The sequence below is a fragment of the Coturnix japonica genome, chromosome 3, assembly GCF_054131305.1.
Source record: "Coturnix japonica strain WE chromosome 3, WE-NBRP24, whole genome shotgun sequence".
NCBI lineage: Eukaryota > Metazoa > Chordata > Aves > Galliformes > Phasianidae > Coturnix > Coturnix japonica.
In genome coordinates this window covers 65,607,743-65,632,191 of record NC_140665.1, presented here as the reverse complement: position 1 = coordinate 65,632,191, position 24,449 = coordinate 65,607,743, and the positions used below count along the sequence as shown (strand labels likewise).

Genomic DNA, 24,449 nt, shown 5'->3' with positions numbered 1-24,449 from the left:
TTCTGTAGAAAGAGCACCGCATATAACATAACCTTATATTGCAGGAGTTTATAGGAATTGACTGGTGTAAAGAGTCCCAGGCAAACAGCTGACACTGACTCAGAGTTTGAGAAGTTAACAGGTCTCTTTCCCCCGCACACATATGCTGAATAACCAAGATGTGTACCGTTGGCATCAATCATAACCCAAAACCTTATTTTAATATACATTAAAAGAGAAGTACGTAACATGGAGAAACGTCAAAGAAGTAAGGCTTGCTTTCCACTTCCTTCTGAAACTAACATCATTACTGTATCTGATCTCATCTTTCTCACTTGTTTCCCTCATCCATAGGAGAAGAACTCCTTTATTCTCTCCCCACTGAATTAAAACTATTACTCAGAATCCTACATGCAGAACTGAAAAGACAACTTGGGAAGGGAAAAACAAATGGCAGGAAGGAATGAACCCTCATCTTTGTAGATCATAAGTCCTTCCATGTAAAGATTGTCTCCATTCTGGATGCCTGAAGACTGTTTTATCACAACAGGAATAAGAAGTTAAAGAACTGTTTAATTCACTAGCTGTCTTCTTTCTCCATAAATGTACTTTTTTTCCCTCCTTTTTCAATTCACATGTTGATACAAGATTGCATTAGAAAGCGCAACATTCTGAAGCACTTCTTCAGTATCTGTTAATGTATTAATAATTGCTTGAAACACTTTATTGTAAGCTATTGTTTACAATGTCTTTAAAACAATGATTGTACGGCCTTAGAGCAAGACTTCTGATTATGGACTTTTTTGTTGTTCTAGAAAACAAACAAACAAACAAACAAACAAAAAACCCTAAATTTGGAACAATGTTGCAAAGAAAGAAATGGGAAAAACCTGACAAATGACAAATTGGTCTATTTGTTCATATTCGCTGACACATCACCAGCTGCAGTGCACTGCAAGGAATTCAGAATTATCCCAGATAATAACTAAAGATAACCAAATCAAGGCTATTGCTAAGCCAGGAAATAAGGACTCAGCAAATATATTTAAATAATATCAAGAACAATTCCCACAGAAATAGTAATAATGATAATGTTACAAAAACTGTTAAGCATTCAGCAATGGTCAAGCAATTAAACTTGTCTTGATCATTGAGGATGATGGAGGTTCTGGATGATGGAGGGCAGTAGGGGAACAAAAGCAGGACAGTGCCAGCAATAGACTTCCACTGCCGGAATACCAAGGACCTCTTGTGTTCAGGCGGCAGAACTGCAAAGAATGCTTTTGCTTGGAGTGAAAAATCAATCCACAGTGTATACAAAATGAACGATGAAAGCTTGGTTCAATTTCTGTAACTGCCTCCTGTCTAATGCCAAGGAAGTTTAACTGGAAAACTATCTATGTATTAAGACCTGGAGGAACACCTAAGGAGTACTGCTTGCTTGCCGTTGTGAGGGACAAAAAGGTTATTGATTTACTTATTCAAAAGGTTTAGAAAAGCAATCTTCTATGCCACGTACCTCCAGGCTGGATGTCACTAAACAGGGCTTCCGTTCCTCTTCAGGCTCTAGAAGGTCAACAGCAATGCTTTTATTAGGTATTATTGAGCTGTACTTGCAGAGCTGAATCAGCTCATTAGACTTCAAGAACAGTCCAACCACAATAAAACTACAGTTTGGAGTTCAGTCTTTTAAATAGAGTTTACAGTATTCCAAAGCAGATGTGGTCCCAATACAGGTTTTTTTACTGTATACACGGAAGTCTCCAGGTCTCCGGAAAATTCAGGCCAACCACTTTCTCTCTTTCATTCCATTTTCAATCTTATTGACTATAGTAATTCACATGGAACATACAGTAGTAGTCATTAAACTACATTTCACAGTTTATGGTTTTAATGGTTTTGTAACATTAGATGCATAACACATTTTCAAGCATCAAAAACTAGGCTTTGCTATCTAACATTTTATAAAGATAATAAAAGTTAATGAGCGCTCATGATCTATGATGTGACAAGACATCTGTTCTTTTCTTTCCTAGATAAAACACTCACCCCCGCCTTCTTCTGGCACAGTGGGAAAGAACAAATATAAACCAATTAATCATTCTAAACTATAAGCTATATTAAGTTGTAGTTTCTCAACAGGCTTGTCATATCCTGTTGCTAATAAGGCGCAGGTGTCCTAAAAACAGTCTTTCAAGGCAGCAATTAAATCCTGGTAAATTCATGTGGTCAGCTGTATCAGACAGCTCAGTTTAGTGCTTACAAAATAGAAAAAAAAGAAGAAAAAAAAAAAGAAACAAAATTATTAATAACAGAGACACTGGATTTATGATATAACAGCAGGAAGAGCTCTACTCCAATTTTCTACTTATTTTCATCACGTTTTCTGCATTAGGTTTATATGGCAGCAGAGGGACTGCAGGGGTGGGCTCTGTTAGCAGAGCCTGCTCCAAAGGGATCGCCGCAGCCAGAGCTGAGCCGTGAGCGACATCGGGTGTGCTCCGAGAGTGCAGATGGAAGGAAGGGATGAACCGCTGTGCAACAGCAGCTGGGAGAGGGGAGCCAGAGATAGGAGTGAACGGCCCTGCAGGCACTGAGGTTGGTGCCCACCCAGGAGTGGGCTGCCCCCACGCAGCCTGTGGGGAGGCCATGTGGGATAAGCTGGGGAAACACGGCATTGTAGGAGGGACAGACATGGAGCGAGCAGGGACAATGAGCGGCCGTCTAAGAGAGGCAGAAGGGAAGCATTGTGGATGGACCACAGCCCCCGTTGTTCCCTTACGCTGCCGCAGGGGAGACATAAGAGCATTTGGAGAAAGCAAAGTGTTTTTCGTTTTCTTTTAGTTCTCACTGCTCTAGGCTGTTAGTGATAGGCAATAAATTATATTAATATCCCTATGCTGTGTCTGCTTTGCCCATCATGGTAATTGGCGAGTTATCTCCCACGTGAAAGGAAAAACAAAGTTGTTGCATAATACACGAACAGCTGTACTTACAGTAAAACATGTGGATACAATTCCAGCTTACCTAAAGAAAGTAAATACTTCATCCCTGACAAATATCATATGTTACTCAGACGGCTTTCCTTGTGTCAGTCCACCAAGCAGAGGCAGACAAAGACATGAGCAGCACAGCCAAGGAATGAGGCACTGCCCAGCTGTGCAGAAAAGTGAAGTCCTTCTGCTGACAGATCCGAGATAACTGGAATTTAGCACTAAAACCCCACATACCTTCAAACTCCTCTAAATAATCTCCCTAAGCTTCCTAAAGGAAACCACAGAGGAACAGCATGTCTCTCTGCTGACTAAACCAACAGTCAGGGCTCTTCTGACTGAACCACCATGAGGGTTCAATGAAATGCCATGCTAGAAGAACCAGCTTCCTTTTACCAACTAAAAGCAGTACTCCCCTTAAATTGCAGTCTTTAAGATGTCAGATGGAGGTTCACAAGCCTCACAATTTAAAGCAATACTTAAGCATAGTGGTGCACAAACAGAGCTTGGGGGAAAGTTTATGTTTAAAGCTCCCCCTTAAGAACAATTACTGTGGCACCACTGAATTGGATGACCCATGGATTCCTGTCTCCCACCCCCAAGAGGCCATAAGTGTTTTAGATTAAATGAAATAAACACATTAAAAACAACCAAACCCCCAGGGAAAAAAAAAAAAAAAAAAGGGAAAAAACCCCCCACATATCATCAAGTAAGCATCCTATACAGATCAGCTGGTGAACTGTATTATAGAAGCTATACTCATATTAGCACTCAGTGTAGAAGAACGTGAGCAGATCAGTAATAAACTGTGCTGAGGACTTGAACTCTAAAATGTATCTCTTTGGAGTGTTTGCTAAGCCTGCACTCATTTACTAACTTGTTATTTCACCTCTTTGGATCAATGCTGCCCTGCATTCATAACTAATGTTTATCTGTTAGCATTTGGTACATTCATGAATGGTGTTTTTCTGTTTAGTTTCAGCTGGAAATAATCCATACCACATTCTCTGGAGTAAAAGCATGGCAAGTAGGGATGATCAGATTCATTAAAAAATAAAAACACAATCCTATCCTGAACCAAAATGCTAATGTAGACCTACAATAAAGTCTTTTAAAAACCATTATAAATATACCTATTCTATCCCCATTTATTAAAAAAACAAAACAAAACATTCAGGTGTGCATTCCTGCATATGACTTGAGGAACATACCCCAGTGCTATAGAAATTTTGACGTGAGATTCTAATTATTATAGCCTTGACAGTTAACCTCTCAGTAAGCTCAGGTTCCTTCCCTGTGCATTTGCTTACGTCTATCCACAAACTTTAATAATGCCTTCTCAGAAGCTATTTCCATGGTGATTTAAAAGTATAAACAAGATGAACAAAGTCCTAGAAAGAAAACAAATATATGAAACTATACAAACTTGTCACATTCAGATTCTGGTAAAAAATATTAAAATTTAATAATAACTTTTAAACATACATTTACGTCAAGGAAAGAGCAAAGGCATTCAAACAAACAAATGGATGTAGAACTTAAATAATATTTACAAATTCTAAACTGTAAATTGACTATAAAGTCACAAATACTTTAAATATTTAGTAGAATATAGTGTAAATTCTAATACAAATTAGATATTAATTTCATCTGATATTTTTCCTGTGATAAGTCTAATCTTTACATACTATATACATTAAAATACTAAAAAGTTATAAAACTTTATTTCTGTTACTATGCAAAGGAATGGAAAATACATCAGATCTGTCTTACTGTACAATATCCAAATTGAACTTTCCCTGGTGTTCTCTGAAAAAATAAACGGCACTTTCACATGCAACAAGGCATGAAGTACAAGCCTGTCCATTAGCAGTACGTTACCTGAATGCAAAATAAGCCAATGCCATTTGACCATCTAGCTGAAAATCAAAAATAAGACAGCAGAAAGAGATTCTAACAAACTTCCCAATTCAGACTGAAGTAATAATGAAAAACGTGTAAACCAATTTCCATACAGACCTGTCATTTAAAAAAATGAAAATACAACATACTGAGAAAAGTAAGCTGTGTGACAGTATCAATGTTCATTTGTCAACACCTAATGGAGAAAGAAACCTGATGATCCTGTATGAGTTCTGAAACTCAGCCTTGCTGCAGCATCTGAGTTGCTATTCCACTAACAGCTTCCCAAAAAACAATTTCCACCACACTGAATTTCACATCAGTAGTCAGATGAGTTTTCTGGACTTCATCATGCCATTGTGTAACCGTAGCTTCCACAGTGCAATGCCACAAGAAGCCTGTCCTTCAGGATTTCTTTACTTGGGTATTCAGGTAACTTGAGCATGTTGATACTGGAAAGGGGAAGAGGAAAAAAAACAAACCAAGAACAGAAAAAAAGAAAAGGAAAACTCATCAGAACAAGAAATGCAAGCATAAAGTTTTGTCTTCTAATTGAAAATTCCAAAGATGTCACATTCAGTAAATAAGGAGCCAACAAAGCCAGTTCTGCATTACAATCCCATTGAGCAGCATCCACATATATTGCAGAAATACTTTTTTTTTTAATCACATTAGTTAAATTTAATACATTAACTTCACTTTTAACTTCCTTTATTGATTCCACTTGATTGAAGTGGAGAAGAATGAGCAAAAAATAAAAGTAAAAATTATACAACTACCACTGAATATAAACCCACCACTTGGATAATGGCAAGAGAATACTCAAGGAACTGTCAAGGACTTCTGGCCTTCTAATGAAAGCATTCAAAATATTTTTGACTGGCATTTATAAGAAAAAGGAAAAGCTTTTATTTTTAAGGTGTTATGATGAGTATTTGACATACCATGTGCTAGATGTTGGTAAAAGGTTGGCAGTATATGGCACGGCAGCAATTGTAAAATTCTGCAGTCCACTCCCTCCCATTATATGGGCAAAGCCACCATGAGGCACTCTGGAACTGAGAATACTCACAGAAATTAGATCATCATAAAAAGAGTTAAGTAAAAAACACATTAGTAACACCACAATCTCTCTTAACTTACTAACACTTTTATCAAGGTTCTCCCTTTCTCACATCAGTATCAAAATTCTCATTGTCTAAATACTTTTAATTATAATAATTACATTTACATTTATGTGCATTATACATCAAACTCTTTGAATGATATTCAGGAGAATTCTGTTTGCAAAGCAAGTTCACTTCTCCAACCAGTCTTTATAAGATCTCAGTTTACCACATTATCATATTTATCACACCTTATTTACTTATTTTTCTTCATTTGCAGTACAAAAAGTACTGCATTATTAAACAGTTTATTCTCCAGTTGCTGCCTGTGTAAAAACTGACCCAAGTGTTTTGATACATCTTTTCATTTAGTACTTCAGATTTAATATTTCAGGTGTTAACTAATAAAACCATCATGGTGGATACATTCTCATCTGGTGATCATAGAATGGCCCGGGTTGAAAAGGACCACAATGATCATCCAGTTTCAACTACCCCGCCATATGCAGGGCTGCCAAACACCAGACCAGGCTGCCCAGAGCCACATCCAGCCTGGCCTTGAATGCCTCCAAGGACAGGGTATCCACAGCCTCCCTGAGCAACCTGTTCCAGTGTGTCACCAATAATCTATGGCAAAACAATGCACACAAAAATCACTACCATCTTCAGGAATGCACTCTCTCTTAATCATTTTATTCTTCTTTTTTTTTTTTTTTTTTTTCCAATATATTCTACAGGATTAATTAAAGTGTAAATGGATAACAGACATGAAGTTTTCAGCATCCTTCCCTGATTTTAAACTGAGACAAATAAAGTTCAGATATTTCTATCAGCTGAAGTTGGTATGCATTACAACATAAAACCTGTTGTTATTATAGTCCTCATTACATTTTCTTTTTTTAAAGTCTGGGAACTGCAACAAAATGAAAAGGACTAATGAAGTTCAATGTGAGCCAGCAATGCATTCTCACATCAAAGGACAGCAGACTCTTTGGTTGCCAAGAGGTGATCCCGCCTGTGTTCAGCCCAGGAAGGAAAGACTTGGAAGTGCTCTGTGGCAGAAGAGAGACAAGGATGTGCTGTATCAAGATGAGCAAAGTGACACAAAGGGACCAGAGAACCTGCCACACTAGGAGAGAAGCTGGGGTTGTTCAGCAAGGAGTCTCAGAAATCTGATCGGTGTGCTTAAATGTCCAAAGGGGTAAATAAATAAAGTAGAGCTTGAGAAATTGCATTTAAACCTGAGGGGTGGTTTTGTGTTGTTTTTCTCTCTCTCTCTCTCTCACTCTGAGGGTGGTCAAACATTAGAACAAGTTGCACAGAGAAGCTGTAGGGTCCTTGTAGACCAGACAAGACCATGAGCATCCAGTTCTAACTGACCCTGCTTTGAGCATGGAGTTGGATGAGGTCCCTTCCAATTTCATCTATTCTATGACTCTGTAACAAGCAAAGAAAGAATCTGATAAAATAAGAAAAACCTTCCATAAAATATAAAACAGCTGTCAGCATTCAGGGTTATAGGAAAATTCATTAAAAATAATGAAAATAAGTAAAAAAAAAAAAAAACAACTAAAAATGAGAATAAGAATGGAAAAGAAGAATGAAGTAAAGCTTCAATCAGTAAAATTACATGGTGAAAATGCAGAAAAGGGGAGGTTGCTATTGCCTGATGTTAAGGAGATAAATCAAACCTTGCAATAACATTTCTTAAATACACCATTAAGAGCTAGCTATAGCATCCAACAAGAGTATAGTATTCAACCACCTAGATTAATGGCAGCACAATTCAACACATCATTCCTAGCATTGGTGTATAAGGCAACCACCAGGAAGAGGAGTACTGATTATTTGCAGCCTACCATTTCTGATGTACAAATGCAATTGTGCTTGCAGCCACCCTTCAAAAGAGTTGTAAAGATTTTACAGCAGTACACTCTTTTGTATCATGTTTTTGGCTTGCATTTCTAATACAGTGCTGCATCCCCTACAGTGAATTTTTGTTCTGTGAGCCAGGAGAATTCTGCATTCAAATAAGCAATAAAATACAGTCCATTTTGTCAACAGCCCACTATTAGCTAACTTTTTTTTTATAATTTAACTCATTAAAATGCTTTTCATATGGTAGATTAAAATCATGGCTTTCAATGCACAAAATAAATGGCTTAAACCTCCAAGTATGTGATTTCATCTCAACAAAACACTGCCAACATTATAAAGAAAGCCTTTCAAAGATGTGTAAATAAGATCACAAGATCCTACCTCTCCTACTGAATGTGCAAATAGCCTTCAGCAAAAGCAACAATGCAATTCCGTAGCTTGGGAAACTTTAGTGCTATTGAAATGTTTAAACTTGCATCTGAATCATAATATTACTATCTATTTTCTACTAACAGATTTTGCATAATCCTACATAAAAAAAAACAGCATAGAAAGAACTCACTTTACTTATGTTTTAAGAATAATCATATCTACCATATCAAATATATTGACTTTCCCTTAAAATAGCATATAGCTTATTTTTTACTTAACAGAAACTGTAGCCTCTTACGTTAAATCAGAAGAGCAGACATCCACAGCACTATAACCTAAAAACTCTGTAGTTTTAAAAGAATACTAGTAAAGTAAACAATTATCACAGCAAGTATTCAACACTCCCAACTATTAACTACAAACCTGATCAAAAGATGCCAATAGGTAATTAACAAATAGCCAAGTACAGTAATAAACTAAATGGTTATTAAGAAAACGTTTGGGTCCCCAGTGCGAATATCTGGCACAAGAATATTTAGGCTTTTTCTTCAGTGTGCTAAGACCTCCAAAATACAGACACTGAAATGCCACATGTGACATGGAAAGTGCATCATCAAAAAGAAAACTAAAAGATGTCTCAAAATTAATATTACCGATTAATCCAATGCTATAAGCAGTGAAACTACCAAAGCCTTTACTACATGGAAGAGAAAAAGCTTTACAACTAGGGGAAGATGAAAGGTAACATTACAGAAATATTTAGAGTTGTCAGAGAAACACTGAAGATATTGGCACAAATGTAATTAATGTTATTCAACTCACAAAATTAATTTTATAGCCTTTAATTGGAAAGTAAGAATAGTACTACTTCACACACATACACACACACAAAATCAATTAAGTGAATATGCAGAAGACACTAAAGGGAAATGGAAAAAATAATGGAAATTTAGAATGCAGATTGCAAACCAGCACACACAGAATCTTAAAATAAATTCCTCGTTAAAAAATGTGAAGCATCCAGCTAGAAAAAAAAAAAAAATCTTGTTTGAAATCAGATACAACTTTAATGTAAAATTTTAATTGAAATACTGGCCTGTATTAGACATGAAACTCACAGTTTGGCATCTAAATTTTCTATGTCCATAAACTAGAGCTTTCCAGGACACTATTGGATGAGCAGTGCTCAAACATGTATTAATCAGGCTATGCAATTGTTTACTTGGTAAGAAGTATCCCCGAGAATCCAGGATATTATCCCCAATGTCTATGGAGTGGCATTCAGTATATTCATTATCATTCGCAATGTTTTAAGCAGCATTTGAAACATGACCTTACATCTTACATATCCTTATTTGCCACCTAGATTTAGAAATGAATTGGTTCATTAAAAAATGGAAGACCACCAGCTGACAGGCAGCAGATGTGCAGTAAGAATCACAGGAATCATTTGTGTAGAGGATAAAGGAAGATCAATGTGCACAGAACTAGCTTCTTAAATTGCCTGTGATCCCTAAAACCAATCAAATTCATAATAAATCAAGTGAAACTAATATAATTTAAAGACTGTTCCATTTGATGATATGTCTGTGGCTGTGAAATTTCTTCCTATAAAAGACACAGTTTAATGATCTAAATTTGTATTTTACCACCACTTAATCACAAAATTTATAAACAAAGGAAAAGGTCAACTGCTCTGCTGATCCTCAAGTATGAAGGGAACACTAAGTTAAGAAGATGGTGTAATCTATACCTACCACCAGAAAAAGAAACAAAGCAAAAAAGAACTACAAAATTCAGCCAACATATGTCACTTTGCAAACTATCTGTACACACAGACCTGGCAAGACACCCAGATCCAAGTGAAATTTACTGCTCAAACCATAAAAGGAAGTAAAATTGGCTTTCTCTGGAGAACAACTAGAATTTAGGGCAGCAATACTATATAAAGCAAACAGTCTTACATATGGTTACATTTTCACTTGATCTTGTTGTGCTGCACTAACATTAAATCCAATTGAGCTTTAGGAAGTTCTGTTTACACCAATTAAAATCAAACCTAGTTGTTTCTTATAGTAAAGCCTATATTTATTCAAACCTTACAGTGATATGCGTCCCTTCCCATAGAAATGGGGTTGGAACTAGATGATCTTTAAGGTTCCTTCCAAATCAAACCACTCTATGATTCTATCCAGTTCTCACTGGAGAAACCAACAGATACATAAACATGCAACAGGAAGGTGAATATAAAGTGTCATTAAATTCATTACCTCCTTGAAAATTACCCAAGGCAGCAAAGTAATTACACAGAAGCTTGGTACGGGGGTCACTCCTATTCAAAAACTTTATCAATGATATTGATGAGGGGACTGAGCACACCCTTGGTAAGTTTGAAGACAACAGTAAGTTGGGAGGGAGTGTTGATCTACGTGAGGGGAGAAAGGCACTATAGATGGATCTGGATAGACTGGATTGAGCGGCCAAGGTTAACTGTATGAGTTTCAGTAGGGCCAAATGTTGGGTCCTGCATTTTGGTCACAACAACCCCAGGCAATCCTACAGGCTTGGGGAGGAGTGGTTGGAAAGCTGCAGATGGACTTTGGTGTGCTGATTGACAGTCAGCTGCATATGAGCCAGCAGTGTGCCCAGGTGGCCAAGATGGCAAATGGCATCCTGGCTTCTATCACAAATGGTGTGGTGGTAGGACTAGGGAAGTCATCTTGCCCCTACATTCAGCACTGGTGTGGCCCCACTTCAAGTAATGTGTTCAGTTTTGTACACCTCCGTACAGAAACAACAACACTGAGGAGCTGGAGCAGGCCCAAAGAAGGGCAACAAGGTTTGTGAAGGGTTTGGAGAATATGCCCTACAAGTAGCAACTAAAGGAACTGGGGCTGTTTAGTCCAAGGAAAAGGAGACTGAGGGGAGATCTTACTGCTCTCTTCCAACACCTGAAAGGTAATTGCAGCAGAGCAGGGCTGGTCTCTTCTTGCTGGTGACAGGATGAAGGAAAATGACCTCAGGTTACACCATGGGAGGTCTAGGTTGGATATCAGGAAAAACTTCTTTACAGAAAGGGCTGTTAAGCACTGAAATAGGGAGGTGGTTGAATCACCATCCCTGGATGTGTTTAAAAACCTTTTGGATGTGGTGCTCAGGGTCATGATTTAGTGGGGGGTTGTTAGTTAGGGTAGTATGGTTATGTCATGGTTGGACTCGATGATCTTTAAGGACTTTTCCAACCTGAGTGATTCTATAATTCTGTGAGGCCTCCTGCAAAGTAGTCAAGTATAATAAGTGAGTACTTATCCATTCAAGCAGCAATATAGGTAACAGAAGTACTAACACACATTTTGTCTGTTTTGGTAAATGCACTGAACACCAAAATATTCACAGTAGTTTCTAGGTATAGGATCTTAAGTCTGTCGACTTATTTCAAAGTATCCAAACAAAGATTTGTTGTTACATAGTTTCTCACCTGCCAGTAACGAACTGTAACAGTAGCACTCTCTCTTCCTGAGTTAGTTCTTCCACAACATCCCAGAACCACTAAGGAAGAAATAAGTTAGTTTGCATTTTCCATCAAATACTTACAGCATTTGAAAACATAATGGTAAAACTACAAATTCTTTGTATCTTGAATTACAACAATTTTCACATCAAATACATAACTAGGTCACTTAATATGGGAACACAGTATAAATAAAAAAAAATTCTTGTGGATTAAAATGCAACAATCATTATTAATAAAAAAAATAATTTTACCTGGATTACTTGGTCTCCTCTCTCATAGCCGCTGGTATATTCTGTATTATTTAACCAATCATTCACATCAATTTCTGGCATACCAGACAACAAAAGCTCCTTCAGAAGAAGCACACAGCTTTTTGTTAGTGTGGACGGACCATTAATTTCAAGAGATTATGCTAGTTTTAAACAGTAATGCTTTTAAATAATAATAATAATAATAAAATGTTTGTTGCTCTTTTTCTGCTTAGCTTTACACTTACAGAATCTTGTGTTATTACTAAGTTTTACTACCAAAATCTATCTTGAGATCAGGCAACTGTACATGATCTGTGTAATTTAAGCACACTATCTCAAGAGATGGAAATCATGATGGAAGAGCCTAAAAATAAAAGCTCTAAGTTTTACCATAACTTGAAACAAAACTTGAGATACCTTAGTTACAGAACAACAAACTACCTTAAAAAACTTATTCCAATTTGATTCTAAAACTAAAAGAAAAGTGAATACAGTACACAGCATCTCATGATTCTTGAAGAAATTCTGTCTTCCAATTCTTTCCTCCAGAAAAAAGAAAAAAGTCCATATATATATATATATATATAATATATATATAAATATATATATATAGACAACAGTTCTCAAGGTACAGTTTATAGCATTTATCACTGTCATTTTCCTGCAATACTAAGTAGGATAAGCAAGAATACTCAAACTGAGATCCTCACTGATAGATGCAAATGAAAGGACTGATATGAAAGATATAAAATAGGTGTTCTCTGGGCTCTGCTTCTGCACCATTACATTATCGAGGAATGGTGCTGAACAAAGTCTCTGACCAAAAGTACAGGCATCTCTGCTTACCAGTTCGTATTCATCAAAAAGTTGAATCAAAGATGGTGGAATGAACATATGGAAGCCTTGTAAAAAGGCATTTATCTGAGGTTGAATGGCTCTTGTCATTCTAAGTTCAGTGACAAGCTGTACATACTCAGCCTGCAAAAAAGAAAATGACGTTAAGACATACAGAAACAAAAAAACCTACTGATCACGCACACATAAATGCAGTCCTCCAAACATTACAAATTTCACCTCCTGTTAAGGCATTAAGAGTCCCCTATGCATTTTCCACACAGTTAAGTAACACAAGATAACTCAGATGATCCTTTAGAGTTCATAGCCCTTTGTTTTATTCCATCCTTCCAGCAAAGACAACTCCCAAATGCAAGAGTTCAAATCACAGCAGCAGCCAGTCAAGATGGAGCTAGACCAAGACCACAGAAGTGAATATAACTTGTTTGTCATGCCTGCATCTAATATAGCCACCTCTGATGCGTGCTGTTGCACAGTTAAGCCAAGTGGCGTAACTCAGAAAAAAAAAGGTAACATTCTGAAGCAATATTTGCTAGTGAAAAAAGCCTGCTTGCTTTCCTTGTGCCTCTGGGAGTCTAACCCCTGCAAGCTTTGTTGTATTAATAACTTTTTTTTAACTAAAGTCTCAAAAGCCACCTCAATTTTAGAGGGAAGAAAAACAACGGTATTTATACCATAAACATGCAAACAGACAATGCAGTATTTTGCATGCTTTAGAGATTTGAGGGCTCTGTTCTGCTTTAAAAGATTCCCATTAGAAAAGGAATTCTCCAAAACTCTGCTTTTGTTGCAAACACAAAAGCTTAAGAGGCAGTTAAAGGAAGGATTTTAAGAAAGAGACAGATTTAAAAGTGCCTGCATTAAAGCTGGGCAAACACCTCTCATTTAACCTGACAAAACAATGCAAGTCTAAAAAGTATTCAAGAACAGAAAATTTGTCCTCAAGTAGAAATCTATTTCTGGATTTTTTTAAAGCATATGGTTTCAAAGTAATGCTTTTTTTTTACTTCCTAATTGTGATTTCTAGTAAGGAAATCATAAAATATATCTCCCAATTTAATCATCTCTACCATCACCTTGCTTCAAGACAACAACCTTACAAACATGCAACATAGATGTTTAAATTAAAAAAAATAAATAAATCATTAACATAACACTGAGGTTTTGACCCCGAAGAAAAACAATTAAGTAATCTGTCTCTCCCTCTCTTGAAAAAGAAAAGAAAGCCAAACAAAACAGAGTATTTTTTTTTCAAGGGCAGTTCCTTACAAGCACAGAAGTACACAGTTTAGCTACTTGCCTCACAGCTGGAAGATATTTTTAAATGCATTGCTATCATCACAATAGAGCGAGAGGATAATTAATTTGTAAAGAGCTCTGAAGACATACCTAAGCATGTCTTCAGCTGCAGAGCTGTTAACAAAAATCTGGTTGCAATCTAGTAATCTCCCTAGGTTGTTTTTACTATCAGTGGAACTGAAGACATCTCCCTCCTAATGAATTAGATGAGCAGCCAAAGGATATTAACTGCAGTAGAGAGTTCACCTCTGCAACTACTTTTATGAGCTCTGGGTAGAAATAAGAAACTTAAGCAATAACAGAATTAAAAGTAATGTTAACATTGTTCTTCTACAAGCAGAAATATTTGTTTTTAAGTCTGTTACTTGTTAGGCTGCTCAAAAAACAGGGAAGTAGAGAAAAAAAAATCACAATCTTATTTTTAAAAATCCACTAGAATTACACAGAATCACAGAATGACCCGGGTTGGAAGGGACCTCAAGGATCATGTAGTTCCAACCCCCCTGCCTAGCAGTATGATGTATAAAAATTACATTATTGCATTACAAATATATTTACATTAAACACTTCCATTATGAAAGAAAATAGTTGCTGTGCTTTAGGAAGAACAAGAAACCTTTAAACAGCCTGGAAAAGCATAGCATACTGACTACAAGAACTGGTGCATGCTGAGAGACCTGTCCCACTACATTTACGTAAAGTATGCCAGCAAAAAACGGCCAATCTGTTTTTGCCTCTGTTTATTTCATTTGCATTTTATTCCTTCTCCAGAGCCTTAAGAACACATTACAAAAACAAAAACAAACTTCATAATTTTGTACACAGTCCTACATAGCGCATAAAAGGTACAACTAACATATTCTTTATTCAGTGAGTTGCTCATCGCAAACATAATGGAGAAGTCTAGCTGGGGTAAGGGCTTGTATTGTATTTTCCTTTGAGGTAAAGCAAGCAAAGATTTCATAACCCCATGCACTAAAACAAGGATCAACATCTATTATGATGTTCAAGTTTAGGGGGCAGACACATCCTAAAGCTGTTTTAAAAATGTGTGTGTGTTTTTTTTTTATTGCCAGACAGCATGGCCAGGTCACAGACAGACAGGTCCAAAAGTCAGGGAAAGAAATATGACTAGAGATTTGGTCTACTTTTTGAAACAGCATATGGTCAAACTTTGATTCTCATTTTTCCTACAAGTAAGTCGAAATCTACAAGAACACACATAGAAAAGAATAAAGAAAACTGCATAGCAAGGAAATGGGAAAAAGCAATACTTCTCCCTCTGAGGTCTCTCCATTATCATCATAAAAGGCTGCTGAACCACTACTATAACAGAGACTTCTGTTGGAGCTATGCAGACAGCCCAATTGCAAGAATGGAACATTTACATGGTATGATCCCACAACCATTCACCTATTACACAATGGAGGTAAAAAGAGAATTTGCTCAAAGAAAACACCTTTTTACAAACAGCTATGCAGCTATTACTTCTACTCTTCAACAATGTACTTTTCTCTTTTCCTTTCTGCGTTTTTGTAAGAGGAAAATGGATGGTTTCTGTGGGCTTGTTTGGTTGGTTGGTTTGTTTGTTTGGGTTTGGGAGGGTTTGTTGGTTTGGTTTTAAAGGAATAAAGATTCACTCAATTTCATTTCAAAATACATTATCTTCAAACAGGTAATCTGCTAGTGTGCAGACACAGCAAATTCTTTTAGAAGCTGGTTTTTCCTTCTCCCAGAGGTATGACAAATACAAAGATTTTTAAGCAAAAATCTTTTGTTCCTCAGGTAAAGGCAGAAAAAAAACCCAGTATCTGTTGCAGGAAAAAAAAAGGGGGGGGGCTGTGTAAATTACAGTGCAGTCTATTCTGTTTAACCTGTAAGAGCTGTTAAAACATACAGCAAAAATCATGTCATTTTAAAGACACTGGAAAATATAACCAAACAGTACTAAACCACACTAAAAAACAGTTCTACAGGTCTCAGCAGCTTGGTACAATGACGTCAAAATCAGAAATAAACACTGGCATCTTATAGATGTACGTAGACTTTCCATTTTGCAGCCTTCGAATTAAAAAATCAATGAATAATAACAGTTTTAAAGCTACTATAACAGTTAGCTGTTTCTTCCCACCCTTCAAATAAAGGCTACACAAGCGCCAGTCCCTTCCTGACAGCGTTGAGGAAGGCTGATGAGCTGGCAGGAGTGCATATGTTCTATGCACATTCAAGCACCTTCCTCAGACTGCGCCCCGAGTCATAAGTTAATGGAACAAGGTGAGCTATTAATGACTGAGGAAATCCTCATGTGGGCAAACTTCTCATTTCAGGCTAATTGGTAACTGCCAAATACTTTTAAAATGGTCGTAAAAAAGAACGCTATTCATTTCATCATCAGATCTGCTTTATACACTGCAATCAAGACCACCTAGAAACAAGAATCAACACCTTTGCAGTCTCTGGTGGGCAGTAAGGAAATTAATCACCCACTCACTTCACAATCAGACTTGTTTTATTGTCCGTATTCTTTCATGAATGGCTGTATTGCAGGAGACAGGCAGAATCAGGCTAATAACACACACTTCAGCTATTGCAATGGCACTCTACGTTAATGAAAATGAGGATCAAGCATACAAGAATTCGGTGCCAACTGCACTAAGAAAATAGAATTTTGTGAGAGCAAATGCTGACACCAAGCGGTGATTACTATTACAACAGCTGTCTGCGTCAGCAGGGAAACCAAATGAGCATACACAAAGTAAATTAAACCTGCTGATACAACAACATAGTGAGTGAACTGCAAATGGCTGAAAAGCCTCCTGCAGCTTTTCAGGTCATACTGTATATTATTGCATGGCAATCTAAGGCTGCCTTACCTACAGTTTTACTTTTTAGCAATTGCTATTGTTCTACCCTCCTGGCATATTCAGTCATGATTTAACATTATCAATATCTGTAACTTAAAAAAAAAAAACTTCATTTTTCTTCCAGAAGTTCTGACAGAAAGAACAAAGCCGAACACTTAAAAGATACATATAATAGTACTACTTCAGTAATGCATTAAGCTAGAAAAAGAAAGGGAAAAGAGCCAGTAACTTATTATTTTGCATGCTTTCTCAGGAAAAGAGTACAATTGTTTTTTCTTATATTACCAGCACCTGAATAAATCTGTATACTCACCTTGTTTTCCTGTGTAACAAGTATACTCGCACCCCCAGGCTTTAATGGCACTTCTTCCATTGCTCCAAATACATCAGTCTCAACAGAAAATGTCAGCTCTAAACCCAGATCACTGATATCATTATCTAAAATCCACTGCAAGTTCTTTGCATACTCTGGATCAATAGATGCTACATCCTGATAATTTACAGGTATACCTAAAAAGAAAAATAAAGATAAAATAAATATGAGAAGGTAAAAAGGGTTCTAATTTTATATATAGTAGAAGATTGCCCTCTAGAGAGGAAACAGAATAATGCAGTAACAGAAGAGAGGAAAAAGGGATTCACCATTATTATACTACAGCAGAACTGTACTTAGAGCAATTTAAAAGCATTAAAGTTTCCTCTGGATGTGTTTTTTTCCCCTTCAGAGAAGCAAATGGCACACCTCTTAAGCAACAACAGTCTACACAATTTTAGATGGCTTGTGGATTTCAGTAGAAGCATCTAACAATACAAAATGTGCAAGGTTAAAGAAATGATCTAAAAAGAAAAGCTCCTTTAAAGTTTTCTATTTAACTTCTAGGAACCCAAATTCATTCTTCCCTCCCCCCCCCTCTCCTGTATAGTATCTCTTCTCCCCAGGAAAAGATTTATAGCTGGAAAAAAAAAAACAAAAACCACGAATACCTTTCTATATTTTGAAAATTCCTTCACTCTTCAGTTTTCTTTTTCATCTTTTGTTATGAGTTCTACTACTCAGTTGAAAAAAAAAAGTGATTTATAGAAATTTCGCATTTTCAAACTGAACTTCAGGTCACTCAGAAGCACTGAGATATGCACTGAGGTGCTAGAAGTTTGGCTGCCAGCCCAGTATGGAAACTGCTTATTTATTATCCTCTTCACAGACATGGCACTTGAGAACAAGTTTGAGCAAACATGTTGAGAACAAGGTGACTGAGTTTGTACAGAAAAAACTACCTCTTCACTGCACAAGAAAGCAAACCTGAGTGACTTTACAAAGACAGATAACTTAGATAACTGTCAAAATAAATACATGGAAAAGAGGAAGAGGGTATAAGTGTTAACAGCTTTACAGGAGAAAACTAATTACTGGGAAGTATGTCTTTTACTTCACATTCTTCTTGTTCGTTTTTAAGGTGACACATGAATGTTCTATTAGTAGAGGTTTTAACATGCTATGGACTGCAGGATCAGCACCCCAGACAATAAGACAATTCAGAGGTTAACAGCTTGTACAAACACATAAATGCAAAAATCTCTTTACAATATTTCACTGGAAGGTCTGAATAGTGCTAAAATGTCTTTGTAGGCTGGAGCTGAAGTTTCCTCTTCCAAACAAAAAACTGTCTCTTTTTAAAAAAATACAAAATAACTGGGTAACAGCAACAGGGAAAGTATCTTCTCTTCCCCTGCTTAAGCAGAAGACCGTTTGAGGGGGAAAAAAAATGAAGAGACCTTAGTAATTTCTAACTGTATTCTTGCCTTAGTTCTGTATCTGTAATAGAGTACACTGATAAACAAAAAGAAAAATGAAGTTTAAGAGCACAAATAAAATGTAATATAATTCAGAAATTTTAACACATCATAAACCACGTTTCAACTGTGTTATCACCAAAGCAGATCATTCCTTGCCTACCAGATATTGGGGCAGAAAGATCCCATCACAGTGTAAAAAGGTGATGAGCCCACCCGAACCTGAAAAAAAAACTGGCCTCACTTGTTCTCACAGGTTTCAGCTTTTACCATCATCAGGAAAGGCAAGTAAAATGAAAGATTCCAGTGCGAGGTGAGAAACCAGAAGTATGAAACTGGTCTCAGACTTCAATAGGATGTTTAATACTCCTTTGCTTATGACCCCCAAGAAGCTGAAGGAAACCTCTACTATGTCTGTAACCTGGAAATTTGTATTTGGCATGAACAACAGTGAACATAACCAACACCTAAACTTGAAAAAAACCTCAGGAGCACCTGCTGGTGTGCATCTCAGGTTCCTGAAGTGAGAGGAGACTCACAAAGGTGAGGGAAGTGGCATTAGAAATCTTGTTTGAATAATCCACTCCAATGCAGGAAAAACAATTACTTTGGGAAACAGAGGTATAATTTTTGCATTTTACTGTGTCCAGAAAGTAACAAGAGGCGACAAAAACCTGTGAACCTTTTGAAATTAAATGAAATGAATGTATCAAACCTCTGAGGAGTTACAGGGCGTCAGTGAAACAAGACGATAAGACCTTATTAAGAGGTACTGGTGACATCGTACTAACAGTGGCTATGCACTACTGTTTAGTTTTCAAATAGAGAGATGTCCTGTTAGAAGAGATGTGGCCAACAGCTGACAACATACTGTGCTAATTTCTCACTTCAGGAAAAATATCCTGCGGCAAGAGTAAAAAAGCAAAAGAAGATCAACACCTGATTGTTTTCAAAGCATGTGAGCAAACAGGATTAGAATGATTCCCATTTCTGAGTACAACACATGGAGATTATCCTTTAAGTGTCATTCTTCTCCTCATGTGGGAGAATCTCTTGATGAGAGGCCAATCCTTAAGTCAGCATCAAATTGCACCATACAAAGAAACATCTATTTCAGAACCCTCCTATCATGTGAAGAAACAGTTACTATGGGAGCCTAATGGGCCATTGCCTATTTGGTGCTGCTTCAGACCTCCATTACCTCTTGCCCAGCACACGGTCACACAGCATAAAGCAGATCCAAGGGAGAAAAGTAAAAGTTAACACTATTCTCACACAAAAGGATCTTGAGAAAGATAAGCAGGCTGATTGTAGAAAATCAGAATGAGATCTAAAGAATCTGAATGTCTTGCCAGGACATAAAGTAAGGAGTGGTTCTTGCAGAAAAGTAAGACTCCTTATCCATGTTCTCGAGGAAAAGTTAAACAACAAGCTATCTTACACCTCCAAAGACAACTAAGGAATAGCACGTCAGAACAAAAGACATTCTGCACAATGTGACAGTTCATAAGAGATACTCAGTATAAAACAGTAATCACTACCATATTATGCTGTATTCTGACATACACAAAATAATAGCAAGACTCTGTGCACTTTTAACACATACAGAAGTAAAAAGGAAAGAAATTACTGCTCAGACAGTTGTTACAAGTAATAAATAGGATTATAATAAAACCATACCAAGAATATGCTTGTAGAATGATCTCGTGAAGTAAATGTTCACCAGCTGTCTGTGATTGAGAGCTAATCCCAGGATCTGGCCTGCAAAGTGGAAGTAGTTCAAATGATCTGGGTTTACAGAAGAGTTGCTGTTTGGCTGGAAGGTTGTTCCTATAAAATAAGAACATAATTGGATCTTGTTATTTTATCTGTATATCTTCTCTAAGTAAAGTTCGTGTTTGTCAAACACATTAACTATTGGAAAACAAAGTCTTATTTTGCAATTCTGGAAGGCTGGGGTTTTTTTTTGTTCACGTCAGAAAGACAGAAGAAATAAACGCATTACAATGTAATGATACCATATGACTACAATGATACTGCTTAACAACTCTCCAAGGCAGCACTCTGAAATAATTATCATCAACAAAAGAGTAAGCATGATCTGCAGAACTTGGTCTTCCATTTCTACATGCACCTTTGCTCACTCTCGTGGGCCATGCTTCTATAAACTCATGAACAAGCTCACAGGAAAGAATACATTCTATTCCTTTCATCTGGATCCAGCCAGATGCACACAGCAGGTCATCCAGTCTTGGTCTTCTTGGAAGAGACCATCTCACACAGACATCCCCGAACTTGTCCTTTCAACTATCAGAAACTGATTTATGCTTCTGCTGTTGACTGATATCCTTGCCACTCCCTAAGACTTAAGCTAGAGGGCAAAATATGTATTACTGCTGCTGATATGAAATCTTTTATTGATAAAGATTTGCGGTGTATGAAGCACCTAAAAGACAAAAAGTCAAATACAAGGTAGACCAGGGAGACCAACAGATCATTTTAGCACAAAAGTAAACTGCTGGACTTTGTGGTTTTCTAAAGAGAAATGAAGGAATATCTTATCTCTACAGCTCCCTTAAAAAGAAAGGGAAACACTTTCTATACTGCTGTCAAAGCATTATGTTCCTCTAAAACCAGACAGAAATAGAATGGAATCATTAAATAGCATGGATTCATTAAGACTGACAATTCATTCTGCTCTTACAAAAGAGGAAAAAATTTAAGGAAACTTCAAATTAAAAAGTATTCACTTGAAGTTTTAAAACTATATGTTGAACAGATCCCTTCCCTACACGCAAATACAATGCTGACAGTTTCACTTTTCTGACAGTTTCACTTTTAATAAGTAACAATCTTACAATCTGTAATCGATTAAGTGAATACGAGATGATAAAAATGGTTTCACTACCCTAAAATTAGGCAACAACAAAAAAAAAGCAGAGACATACCATCAGCTGACTGGGTAAATAAGGCATAATCAGGGTTAACTATTTCACTGGATAAGATATCAAACCACTCACGCACCACACCCTGTCCCTGCATGTCAAAAGAATAAAACATATTAGTACCTAGAGCTTTTACTGCCAGTTAAGTTAGATAACTGCACATTTCTTAATGAAAGTACAGAAGTTATTTTAAATTTGGATTTCATTCTAAACAATACTTGTGAAAAACAGGAAAACATGCAATTTTACCCACCATGCCTTCTTCTCCATGAAATCGCACAGCAATCCCTTGCTTTAGTTTTGCACAATTTGCTTTAGAGACAACTTCACAGCTACTCCTAAAAATGGAATCTAAATATAAAGCATCAATTAATTTTAAGCATTAATTCATTTTATTCCGGAGACATCCAATTCCGTTTAAAATAATACCTCTGTGAACCAGAAGGATGTCATTTTCATTGACAGGTCTGTGCACCATGTCTGAGTCTGGTTGCCCCGAATGCAGATGTTCATAGAACCATTCACAACGATCTTTAAATGGCTAAAAAGCAAAAGGTAAACAACATTACATAGATGTATTCAACTAGATAATTCCTACTTCACAAGCATAGCAAGGAAACATTATTCCATCTAAACATCAGGCAGCACTTCTTTACTGTGCAGGTGATGGAGCACTGGCTTAGGTTGCCCAGGGAGGTTAAGGACTTTCCTTCAAAGGCCACATGGACACGGGTCTGGGCACCCTGCTTTGAGTGTCCCTGCTTGAGCTGGGTTTTGGACAGCTGGACCCAGAGGTTCTGTCAAATCTCAACTGTTCTGCAATTTTGTGAAAATGGTTATGCACACTACGAATTCATTTCAATATGTGCCTAGTTACTTAGTACTATCTTAATAAGCTAGGAAGTATTTTGGGATAAGGAAAGGGCAACAATGTCAAAATGAGGAAGCGTTGCATAAATCAGACTTTCATACTGAAGTTTGCCTGCTATTTTTTCCACTTAGCTGCAGTAATTTTCTCTACAGTACCTTTTTGGTCTAGAACTCACATCCCACATAAAACCATGAGGTGAGCTTAGGTTACACAAGACATCAGGATTTTACTTGGCAGTAAAATTACTTCCCACCCACAATTAATCGAACAGGAAGAAACAATGTTTCACTGAAGGAGCTCCCACTAAGTAACCATGGCAAAAATCAACTAATAATGGTGTACTGATTCTATGGTTTTTTTCTGTTTAACTTATCTTAAAGTATCTCAGATTCAGAAACACTGGAGGATACAATTCTTCTATCCTCCCCCAATGGATTTTAAAAACAAGCAAGCAAAAAAAAACAACTCTCTTTTACTCATAGAAATTGTAGCAAAACATATCTTTGTTTTTACCTGGGCCTTTATGATGTGCATAAATCTGGACATAAGTTCAGGACACTCAAGAAGGAAATGAAAGTGATCAAAAATGATTTTGGGATTCCTGAAAGAAAAATACTTTGAGTCAGAAGTCTGCTGGACAGAGATCTAATAATAATGCTTCATGACACATTAAGGCTACTTAAAGAGCCAGTGCTCTTTATTCCTATTGAGCAGTTCCAACAAACCCGTCTTTTTTGTAACATTTTCATTAATGCTTGCTTCTAAATGACTTAAGCTACACATCTGAGTAAGCATGAAAGTTGGTATTCACCTCAGAAGAATAGGCTTGGAAAAACAGAGGCAATAACCTACTGAAAAAAATGACTCTATTGCTCTTTATTCACAAAATCTCACCAAATCTTACAGAAGGTTTGTTTAGAAATGCAGAAGAATTCATTTAAGCCTGAATTCTGAATCATTAATATTCACTCTCCCAAATTTGGAAGGACTAAAGTGCGTTTGGAAAGACCAAAAGTGTGTATGCTCTGTATGTCAAAACAATAACCTCAAAACAATTCTGTGAAAAGAAAAGGCGTATGAGGTTGGACAATATCAGACAAAAAATAAATGAGGAACGGCACATTCCTCGAAGCTTACCGGTTAACGAAACACTTAAGAACATCATCGTGTTTACAAACAAATTCTATAAAACGAGGTGACGTCATCCTGTTCAAAGAAAATCATAAAATATTAATGGAATTGTTTAACAAAACAGAATTTGAATTACATACGTTATGCATTCTACTTTTTAATACAATGTTACACAAATAAAAATGGTTGGTTTTTACCCAATCATTAAACAAAACACGAAGAATATGAAGACACACACATTTCTCTGTTGAATTCTCCCAGCTTTCAATATAATGGAAACATAAAGGACTACTGTATACACCATATATGCACACTGTTCTATACAGTTCATTAGCTAAAACTCCCACCACACACTTTGTAAATTGTACTAAGTGAGGAAAATTGTTATGAAGAATTAATACTACAAACAGTGAGCTCATTTATTATGGGGGAGAAGGTGAAACTTAATAGCTTCTTAAAGAGACCAAATTATTTGCCACACAAGCATCTTGTACATTAGCATGGAATTTCATTTTTTCTCCTGCATATGTTCAGAGAACATGGGAGGAATTTAGAAGGGAGTTATGTGGGTGCAAACTTGTTTATGTCTGTGCTGTGTGCCTCTCAAGAAGAAGAGAAATACTTATTGAGTCCTTTAGTTTCCAGAAGAGCAATATTAGCAATTGAGGATGAAATCATCTTAAAACACGCAGTATCTA

At 36.7% G+C, this 24,449-nt stretch overlaps 1 protein-coding gene across 7 annotated transcripts in view; it reads right to left on the bottom strand.

The window, feature by feature from the left end:
• Positions 1-4,412: 4,412 nt before the first annotated feature.
• Positions 4,413-24,449, bottom strand: part of HACE1 (HECT domain and ankyrin repeat containing E3 ubiquitin protein ligase 1) — a 43,392-nt gene continuing 23,355 nt past the window's right edge. For 4 of the 7 annotated variants that reach the window (XM_015858758.2, XM_085541855.1, XM_015858756.3 and 1 more), the window contains exons 13-24: positions 23,758-23,826; positions 23,134-23,221; positions 22,179-22,290; positions 22,003-22,100; positions 21,753-21,840; positions 20,485-20,634; positions 17,327-17,523; positions 12,842-12,973; positions 11,996-12,094; positions 11,709-11,779; positions 5,819-5,932; positions 4,413-5,326 (exon numbers count right to left, since the gene is read on the bottom strand). In XM_015858758.2, coding sequence (XP_015714244.2) covers positions 5,224-5,326; positions 5,819-5,932; positions 11,709-11,779; positions 11,996-12,094; positions 12,842-12,973; positions 17,327-17,523; positions 20,485-20,634; positions 21,753-21,840; positions 22,003-22,100; positions 22,179-22,290; positions 23,134-23,221; positions 23,758-23,826 — 1,321 coding nt within the window. In that variant the 3' untranslated portion in view covers positions 4,413-5,223. The remainder of the gene's footprint in view (positions 5,327-5,818; positions 5,933-11,708; positions 11,780-11,995; positions 12,095-12,841; positions 12,974-17,326; positions 17,524-20,484; positions 20,635-21,752; positions 21,841-22,002; positions 22,101-22,178; positions 22,291-23,133; positions 23,222-23,757; positions 23,827-24,449) is intronic. The other 3 variants (XR_014944132.1, XR_014944133.1, XM_085541854.1) reach the window with 2 other exon arrangements.